At 38.3% G+C, this 10,568-nt stretch overlaps 1 protein-coding gene and 1 long non-coding RNA gene across 3 annotated transcripts; one reads left to right on the top strand and one right to left on the bottom strand.

Moving 5' to 3' along the window:
- Window positions 1–609: 609 nt before the first annotated feature.
- On the top strand, window positions 610–2,575 carry LOC143850849 (uncharacterized). 2 transcript variants are annotated; one of them, XR_013236084.1, is made up of 2 exons: window positions 610–1,267; window positions 1,713–2,575. It is a non-coding gene; the product is annotated as an uncharacterized LOC143850849 (long non-coding RNA). The 2 variants fall into 2 exon arrangements; XR_013236083.1 differs by having other exon boundaries at window positions 1,717–2,575.
- Window positions 2,576–3,102: 527 nt separating this feature from the next.
- On the bottom strand, window positions 3,103–4,945 carry LOC143850814 (Pentatricopeptide repeat (PPR) superfamily protein). Its single transcript, XM_077360079.1, has one exon. The coding sequence runs from the start codon at window positions 4,919–4,921 to the stop codon at window positions 3,425–3,427; it is 1,497 nt and encodes a 498-aa protein (XP_077216194.1). The 5' UTR covers window positions 4,922–4,945; the 3' UTR covers window positions 3,103–3,424.
- Between the last annotated feature and the right edge of the window lie 5,623 nt (window positions 4,946–10,568).

Below are 10,568 nucleotides of genomic sequence, written 5' to 3' on the forward strand. Positions count from 1 at the left end.
TTAACTGATCACTATTTTAAGAATTCCTCACACCTCTCTTTCAAGTCCGAATACTGCCTATCAATGCAATCAAAACTCTTTTGACCCCCCCAAGTTAATGAAACACTGACCACATCAATGAGAAATACCAATGAGTTTTTACATGATATGCGAGCTGTGTGTAAGTCCAGTATTTTTCTATTAGGACAGTGGGCCTACTTCAAAGGACGATCCAAACCGTTCATTTGTTGGACCACAACATAAATAGGCTGTACCCCATGGATCATCTCCATAGGATGATCCTAACCGTCTGATCTGTACTCTATAATGTGCAGTCCCAGTACAAATCGAAGGGTTAGGATCATCCTATGGAAATGATCTGCAGTGTGCAACCTATCTACATTGTGGCTGGTGTGAGATGCGACAGACCGGCTGCGAAATGGCTTTTGCGATGGACCCTAGCAAAATCCCTTTTATGGTGGATGAGAATAGGGTATTCTTGTAACTTCAATCCCTTAATAATGGATCTATTGCCCTCTTAGTTGTTTTTGCCGAGGCAAGTGGGCTTACAGCTTTATGTCTCCCAAACCTTCATTACCTACTTGTAAACAACGTGGGAAAGAAGAAAAGGTGAAAAAATGAAATCTGCATCTTAAATTCAGCCTTATAAATTAGAGGCCTTGGCATCTCCATTTTCTCAGTAGTGTAAAAGCTTGTGGCTTAAGAATGGCAAGGTGGGTTGTGCATGATGGAGAAGCAGGGCACGTGAATTACCTTCTAACGTTCTTAGTAAGGTTAGTTTGTTCTTCATGTACTCATCTTCTCCATCATGGCCATCCTATCTCACTTTCAATCAAAAATCAAAACAGAGATCAATCAGTGTAATATCAACGATTACTGATCTGACGGATGCTATCGTTTCATGTATTGACTTTAAGGGTGCGTTTGGATTACCGGAATCAGGTGTGGGAATCGGAATCTGATTTCAATTCTGCATTCAGGCGTTTGGTTCAAAATTAAAAACAATAGAAATAAGGAGTCAGAATTGACAGCGGAGAGAGGGTTAGAAAATGCTGGAATCTGTTTCCCTCCCAAAGAGGTGGTATTCTGATTCCACCCCCATTGGGTTTAAAAGAATTTATTGAATTAATTTTTTATTTATTTTTCTCATTAAGTTTAAGGGAGAAACATGATAGGAATTGGAATATGATGCCGATCTCGATTCCTGATTCCGGCAATCTGACCACACCTTCGCTATCATAGACTAGTCTCATTAATATCTTTCTGGGTAAGTCTGAAATTCCAAATTGAGTTATTTATTGAGCATGTTTGATCCCTTAAGCCCTATTTGGATTGCAAGGAAAACATTTAGGATGGAAAAAATTTTCTTGGGAAGTTTTTCTTTCTTTCAACGATTTAGAGGGAAATTATATAATTATGGTTAATTTAGAGGGATATCATCATAAATTAAAGGCCCCGCGGATTAAAATTGAATAAGGTTGGTCAAGTTATCTTCTTCTTCTTCTTTCTGTTTTTTTTTTTTTCTGTTTCAATGGGGTTTTTTTTTTTCTCTGTTTAAGTAAAAGTAGGAAATTTCAGAAAAATTTTCCTTTTCAAACTCTTCTGGAAAATTCTTGCATTCCAAACAAGGCTTTAAGTGATTATCTTATTTTTAGAGGAATATAAGAACTTACAAGTCAGTATTTCGGTTTTTTGAATTTGATTTGGCCAAGTCAGCGGAGCTTCGATGATTCATGTAAAGATGGGCCGTTCATCTTCGGGTCTCACTGATCACTCTTGTAATTCTTCGAAAAACCGGACTTTTGCTGATGTATCATGAACATGCCATAACTGAGTCGACCCGGTGAGTTTGCACAGAGAGTTCGTTCATCATGTTGGGAGCTGATACACAGCTCTTGTGTGACCCCAAAATGTTAGTTAATCAGGTAAACTCATCTTGTCTGATGCAGACACTCAGCTCTTGTGTGACACCCAAATGTTAGTTAATCTGATCTTACTCACATGAATTTTACAAAGTGGTCTGATATTTAATGACACTCTTCGCTTTGTCTGGTCATCTCCTTTGATGCAATGTTGGAGAAGTGCTGATCTCAAAACAAGGGGCAAGGGGTTGCAAATATCAGTTCCTTCTAAAGTCTTCAAAGAATAATCGCACCACTTAACTTAATCCGCATGGTTGCTAACTTGCTATTGCGTAATGGAGATCTTATACAACGTGCACAACAGGTGAAGTCCACTGTTTTTCAAAAAGTACAGTGGGCCTAGTCCATTGGAGCCCAAGTACAGTGCGGAAATCTTAGATCTAATGACTCTATTGGAGCCCAAGATTGAGCACCGGAGGAGGTCTGCAGATATGAGGCGGCGGGCACTTCAGCTAAGGAGGGGTCCTCCGGAAATCTATTCTAGTTGTGTCGCTCACTAAACCACCCACCCCCCCTAAAAATTTCGTGTAATCGGTCTTCAGATCGTTCATTTGTCCTTGTAGCTGTGGGACATCTTGTACCCTGGCTAAATTTATCAAATTTTAATGAATTGTCATTTTCAAAATAAATAAATAAATATTGGATTATCCAAACCGTTCATTTGTTGGGCCACAATGTAAATAGGATGTACTCCGAAACTCATTTCCACAGGATGATCCTAACCCTCTAATCTTTCTAACAGTTTAGCATTGAACAAACTAGCAAAAGGCATAAGCTTTTCCCTGCTAAGTCAATCTCTGCTTTGGGGTTCCTTGCAACTCATTTGCAAATGATTATTTGGATTATACATGTAGGGGAAAAAGTCACAAGTTTTGGGTTAATAAATAAATGATCGACCAACTTCGATCTTCAAGCTTCTCCCATCTCATTTGTAAATGATTTTTTGCTTTATAAGAAGTGCTAATAACAGAGAACATGACCTTGATAGGATAGAATGGAAGAAAATTATCCATGTAGATGAACCCAACTAGTGTAAGGATTAGACTTAGACAATTTGAGCCGGATTCCTTTCACCTTCTTCATGAAAATTTTCTAAAGGATTCATTAGCCGACCCCAACTAGTTCGGGACAAAGGCTTAGTTGAGCTGAGTTGAATTTAAGAGGTGCTAATAAATGTGGCAAAAACAAAGTTCATTTTCTAGTAACCCATTCTTTTTCTGCCCACATCAATGTCATTTATATGCATGAAAAAAAATCAGTGTAAGAAGAGCTTATTTACATGGGGAACTTCTAAATAAATGACACAAATAGAAATACAAAAAGAATTACAGCTAATCACATACCCATTAGAGTACAGGATCACGAGAAGCCATACCATAGTCATCTTGAGCAGTCATGATGCCGATTGCTGAATATAATAAAAGTAATACTTCATTACATGCTAAGAACTTCAAGAATCCAGAGCTCACTAAACATTGGGAAGAAAGCACCATCAGTCTAATCTAATCAGGTAATAGCCCTGCTAAATCCTCCAAATAAGCTGACTTTCCTATACAACCAGATCTGAATATTGTAGCAGAGGCTAGTGCCTCCCATGCCATTGCCCCAGGAGCAATAGACCTACTAACCATTTCCTTAAGCACTATCATCGCTTCCAAAAGGAGGCAACGCTCACACAATCCGCAAATCATCGAATCAAAACTCGAAGACCGAGGAACAAACCCTCTATTCAACATCTCCTCCAACATCCCAAAACCTTCAACAATTTCACCTTTACAAAGAAACCCATCAACCAAAATCCTATATGTATGCAAGCTCCCCCCAACGCCCTTCAACCTCATCATACCCATCAGCTCTCTTGCCCTCCCCACATCGCCCACCTTACATAACGCAGCCATAATTGTATTATAACTGACCACCTCAGGCTTGCAATCAACTTCTTCCATACAAACAAGCATTCTAATCGCACCGTCAAAATCACCCTGCTTACAAAGACCATTGATATAAACACTGTAAGTATAAACATCAGGAACAAGACCCATAACAAGCATTTCGTCGAACAGTTCATCTACCTTCTGAAACTCACCAACAGACACGAACCCATCTAAAACACTAGTGTAACTAACTATATCAGGCTTTACCCCTTCCACTTTCATCCTATTCAAAACCTTAAAAGCCTCAATTACCTTCCCATCCTTCACAAAAACATCAATCACATGCCTATAAGCCAACCCACTTGGCCTAAATTCCAAGTTACCCATTTCTTCTAAAAAATTCAAAACCTCAATAGACCCACCATACTTACAGAGCAACAAAAGAACCTCCGAATAGACCCCCGAATCGGGCGTACACCCGAAAAATTGCATCAAATTCAAAAGCTCAATTGCATTACCAAATTTCCCAATTCTACACAGAGCCTTAACGAGTATACAAAATACAGATTCTTCAAGCCTAATATTCAACTCACTAGTCCTAATTAAGACTTCATGAACTAAAAAAAGGCTTTCTTTTTTTCTACACAATACAGAAAGCAAAACATTGAGAGATTTAACAGTTGCGGAGCACCTGAATTTGGGGATTCTGAAGAACAGATCAACGGCGTCTCGGATCATGCCTGCGGCACCATAATTTCTGATCAGATCGGCAAAAATTTGTTCTGGGGTTTCGAATTTTTCGGTTTTTTCGAGGTGATTGAGAAGGGGAGGGATTTGAGAGAATAGGGTTTTTTGGGAGAGGAGATTTATGAGGAATGAGTAGGCATTAGGGTTTGGATTGCAGCCATGGGTTTGGAAGGATTCGATGAGAGTGGAGAGAATTTGGGTTTTAGGGTTAGGGTTTTGTGGGTCTTCTTTGTCTGTGATTATTGATGTTGCTTTGTTTTTTAGGGTTTGTAGGGCTTGTTGTTCGTTGAAGGTTTGTTGCCATTTGCCTTTGTATGGGAGCTTCTTTCTGGTTCTTCTTAGACCGGTCCCGCTTATAGAAGACCCAAACAATACCATTCTTTTTCAAATAGAAGTGTTTTTCTGCATAGTTTCAAACCTTAACGCTTGTATTTGGAGGAGGGCTACCAGGAAAGTCACTTTTAGGATCAACGGTAAAAATTTGATTTTGGGTTGCTGAGGGATAAGATTGTTTGTGAAATCAAGACCGTTGATCTTGTAGAATGTTGATGAGACGATCAACCTAGAATTCAATTTTTGGGTGGCAAAGGAGGCATGTATGTGAAATCAAGACGATTGATCTTGTACAACATCATGAGACGATCAATGGTAAAATTCAATTTTTGGGCCATGTATGTGAAATCAAGACCGTTGTTCTTGTAGATCATCATGAGTCTAGGCCCCATCGACCTCGTTCTGTTGACACACTTGCCACGAAAAATGATTGGAAATTGGGTTTGTTTTAAGGACAACCATACATGATATTTTTTTCCTTTTCTTTTCTTTCTTCTAGCGTCATTTCTTCAAATTTTCCGACCCGAGAAACACACTTGAATGGAGCATTCTCAAACGGACGTCCTTTGAATTTGGCTCTGTTCACTTGCGTTCCCGGGAAAGCAAATCCCTGGAAAACAGCCTCTTTTTTCCTTGACAAGACAGAATTCTGGTGTTTACTTGCTTTCCTGAGAAAATAACAAGCCTAGGTAGAAAATGTCATATAATGACACGGAAATTGCCAAAAATGATGTGGAAATGTCTCTTTTCTCACAAGTGTGGGAAACCAAATCCCACTATTTTGGTTGGATTTGCTTTCCATGGAAAACTAGTGAAAAAAGGTGGGCAAGCAGTTTCTGGGGAAACCTTTTCCTGCACAGTTCATGCGCACGTGAACAGGCGCGGGAAACCTTTTCCTACGCAGTTTCCCTTGATTTCTTTTCCTAATGCCACGTCAGATTCCCGGAAGACCTTTTCTTTTTCTTTTTCTTTTTCTTTCCCGGGAAAACAAGTGAACAGAGCCTACTACGAAAATTCATAGTTTTATCTTTTCTTGGTGAAATTTTAAATAATGCTTGATTGATCTAGGCCTAGGATCATCCAATCAAAGTGTTCTCCATGTATTTTTAGAAAGATATGTGATTGTCATTCAAATCAACGGATGGGATCGTATATACAAAGCACAAGCAGGGCCCAATAAGTGTCTATTAAGAAGGATGCGAAGAGCTATGGCTTTTTTCTCCTTGTAAATTTGAAGTAAACATTTTTTTTAGTCGGCAATATAGAACTTGTTGGTCGATCCAGACAATTCATCTAGTGGGTCTTATCTTAAATTAGGCATGTTGTGCGAATGATCCTAGCCATCCAATTGAGATCCTATGGATGTACAATTAAGAATAGCGTATAGGTAACTGTCCCGGTTCAATAGGCAAAAATATACTTAATGTGAAATTAGGGGGATTTTATAAGAGACCAAATTTTTTTAAATAGTACAGTGGGCCCACTTCATAGGATGATCCAAACCGTTCACTTGTTGGTCCACAACTTAAGTAAGTTGTACCTCGTAAGCCTCTGATCTACATAGTTTTCTATAATCTGCAGTCTCTCTACAATCAGATGGTCAGGATCGAAATGATTTTCGGGACCCAGCCTATATAACATTGTGTCAACGGTATGGATCATCCTATGAAGTGGGCCCCATTGTACGTTTTGAAAAATTCTGGTCAGCATATAAAATCTCCAAATTAGGATTACTAGTTAGGAAACGTTTCTGTTCATGAATCCATTATAAACAGAGTTTCATTAGTTTATCTCTCCATAAAATATATCTCTGACGTTATAGAAAGAGAGTTCATTCTTTATAGGACACACCATAGTATTAGATAGCATAATACTCGTCTTCTCTATAAAACTCTTCTCTCCTTTGCTTTTTTTACCCAATGGGATTATCACACAGGGAGCAGAGAGACAGAGTTCTTTGTTCTTTCTTAGGATTAAGGTTAGTAACCTTTTTACTTATTTTTGTTTTTTCCTCTCTCTGCAACTGGTCTATGTCTGCTTTTTGCTTTTCCACTTTATAAATTTACCTTTTTTTTTATAAAGGTAAAAGTCAAAAAAGGGAGTTGATCCGGATAAAAAATCAAAGAAGAGGGTTTTTTCTCTCTCGGCCCTTCTTCTTTGAAAAACTCAGTACTTAATAACTTACTTTTTCTTATTTTTCTTTCTTTCTTCTCTCTTCAACTACAATTTAGAATACACTGGTTTATATTGAACTCTACATGGTGTAAAATGGTGGGTCCCATTCCATCAAAGCTCAGATACCATGTAAAGCTAGAAGGAGACTTGTGAAAATAGAGTTTTTCCTCTTACCCATTATCGTATGGGGGGAGTGCAATCCATAGGAAAGTGTGTACATGTTCGGCAAGGCCTATTTATACAAAGAGTTAGCTATCCTATATTGGAAATATAGTCTCAGACATGTGCATATTTAGCAAGACTTATAAGGAAGAGGATCTGACATCAATCAATTTCTCTTCTTGATTGATGTCAATTTGTGAGTGGGTTTGGGTTGAGTTGTGGGAACCGCCCTATCAATACTTGTGTAAAATGGTGGGCCCCACCCAATGTATGGTTTTGGGTGGAAATAGTGGGAGCACGGATTTGGGTTTGGGTTTCATGTTTATGTTTTTAATCTTGGTCATTGTTATTGTCTAACACAGTTTCGTTTCTATCTAAAAGTGGATGTTGTGGCATCCTCCCCTTTTCCATCTCTTGCATAAATCTCTGTATAAACCTCTCTTACCTTGGTGCCTCAAGGTTAATTAGAACCTTAAAAACGTAAAGTCTCCTTTAACTATTAAATACCTTATAATGAAAAGGTCTCTTATCCAATCTCTTGATACAAATATATTTGAAAGGGAAAACTACTAAAACCCCCTACATCAAAACAAGAATTCCCTTGTTTTTTTTTTTTTTAAAGAAATTACCAATACTATCCTCTTGTGCCTAAAAATAACTTTCATTTTTTTGAGGAATGATAGATGCAAGGGCGCCCCTGCAAAAAGAGCCGGAAAAGGGACCTTGATTTGATCCCTGTCATTAAGTGCAACCGCATTTACCTTCTCAACGAACAAAACTTGGCTCAGGTCCGGGGTCTGAGGAACTTCCTCAGGCCCCTTGCTAATAGCAAGAATGTGGGGGTGTGGAAATATCAATTACATGCTTACCTTTTATTTTCATAAGTAATTGCTATTTCCACACCCCTTGCTATTAGACTATTAGCAAGGGGCCTGAGGAAGTTCCTCATACCCGGACCTGAGCCAAGTTTCGTTCCTTTTCAACCAATTTTAAAAGGTTATAAAAAAATGATTTTTTTTCTTTATCGATTTTACCCTTATGTACTTTAATTATAGTACCTTAATTATAGATAATATTTACTTTTTATTATAAGAATACGACATTCATTTGAAAAAGGACTCTCTCTATATAGTAGGAAATCGTTTCAAGTGTCTCTCTCACAGCAAACAATTTTTAAGCTTCCGAAACAATTTGGGTTTCTTTTTCTTTTTTTTTGTCTCTGTATGACTCAAAGGAGTTTGGTAACTCCATCTATCTTAAGACGGCAATCTTTCTTTATCACAACTCTTTCCAAAATGATGGAGGTTTCTTATTTCATGTCTCTCTCTGTCTTTCTATTTAACTCTAAAACGATTACCGATCACCCATTTCTGCTTTTACCCATCAACCTTTTCCATTTGAACATAAGGGTGCTACAACGTTCTCCTCCATGTACGGCATCATCTCTGTTTAAAAGGCATATTGCATGCACTATTGTAAGATAAATTTCTTCAATGATAATTACACAATGCAGTCTATATTTTTTTGAGCCATGGATGCTTATTGAATAGATTTTTCATATGGGAAAGGAGAACTTATACACTTCGATATTTGGGAAAGGAGAACTCATGTGTTAAAGTATAGAAGATTAAATAACACCATCTCCATCAGCTTAAGCTTTGCAGTAACTGGTTGTTTCATATGGTATCAGAGCCAAATGTCCTGAGTGGCCACACGTGAGGGGGAGTGTTAAAGTATAGAAGATTAAATCACACAATCTCCATCAACTTAAGCTTTTGGAGTAACTGGTTGTTTCACATCATGAACTTTTAGTTTAGCTCTTGCATGGAAAAAAACTTCAATTTTAAAAGAAAGCAATGCAGATTAGTTGTTTGGTCATCAATCAAAGCCAATGGAATAAAAGCTTTATTTTTCTATATAAAATGGTATGATATCTTTGGTAGAATTGAACCAGTCCCAACAGGGATAGCAAGCTGATGGACAACTGCAGCACGGATTAACTTTTCCATTCTATCTGTAAATCAAGAAACTAGCCAAGAAAAAAAAATGACAAAGAAAACAATGGAATCCACCAAGCACAATCAAGAACACGATTTTGGAAAACCCTCCAACGTGAAGGGAAAACCAACTCTCAGAGATATCCATAGTGTCTTTCTTCTCTAGTTTTCCCAAAACTTGAGGCTAACCATAAGAATGGAAGAATAACAATAATATCTTAGAGGAAATACAGATTTACCTCACATACTCCTTGCAAGAGAACTCTTTCCCACCTCTTAAACTCGAGCGTGAGAGATATTCTTCCTCTTCTCCAAGAATACCTTCAAAACCATAGGATTTGGCTTCTTCTTACCTCTTCTTTCTTGCCCTTGTGCAAAGATTTCAATCTTCGTATTAAGGTTTTCAAACCCCTTTAGTTTCTTTTGCCCCAAAGCAAAACCTAGAGACCACAAAAAACATAATCACGCTTTTTCCTTATCTCATCTCATCTCTTTCTTTCTTTTTCACTTACCGCACACCCTTGTACGGTTCTCTCTCCCTTTTTCTTTTCAAGTAGGAGATTAGTGGGTGTGGGTGTGAGGCCCACTTTATAGGGATGTACCCTATAATAATCCCCCCCCCCCCCCCCCACCCGCAAGCCTATGAAGGAGGATCTTTGAACAGGATGGTCCCATGGTTCCCATGCCTGCCAAAGCTCCACATAGCTCATGCTTCTCCTTTGGCACTATCTTCATCATCGTGTCTGACAGATTCTGATCAATGTGAATCTTGGTCTCCATCAATTCATTCTCTAAGACTTCTTGAATCCAACACATCGATGTGCTTGGTCCTAGAGTGGTAAGTGGCATTCTAGCTCAGATCAATGGCACTTGACCGACGCATTTGACTACGTATTTGTTCTGTTCTAGACCCAACTGATGGAGGGCAAGAGGTAAAAGGGAGAGGTACTCAACTGTAGTTGTGCTGACCTCGATTAATTAGGCTATTTGCGGAAGAATTTGTGGCTGTGACTTGGATAGATTGATTTCTACCATAGGACATCTTTGTGTTAAAATCATGTAGGTGGATTGGATCCAATGTACGTCATAGACAATTGTGGATTGGGAAATAATATCTGCACTCCCATGTTCTGACGTTTGAATCCTTCCCTTCATTTTGTACCTTCAATTAGTTATTAGAAACTACTTACAAATTACAATTAACAAAGAATGAGGAATGCCATTACCAGAAGGGAGTATGGATAGTTCATTTAAAGGTGTGCAGAATGGTTTTAAAGGTGTGGAGAATGACGAGAATCAGCCTTGAGCCTAGGTTTGGGTGACTGAAATGCTTATTATAAAAATAATATGGTGATATA

This window comes from Tasmannia lanceolata, unplaced genomic scaffold (genome assembly GCF_043159265.1).
Source record: "Tasmannia lanceolata isolate RefF3 unplaced genomic scaffold, GAP_Taslan_0.1 ptg000018l, whole genome shotgun sequence".
Taxonomy (NCBI): domain Eukaryota; kingdom Viridiplantae; phylum Streptophyta; class Magnoliopsida; order Canellales; family Winteraceae; genus Tasmannia; species Tasmannia lanceolata.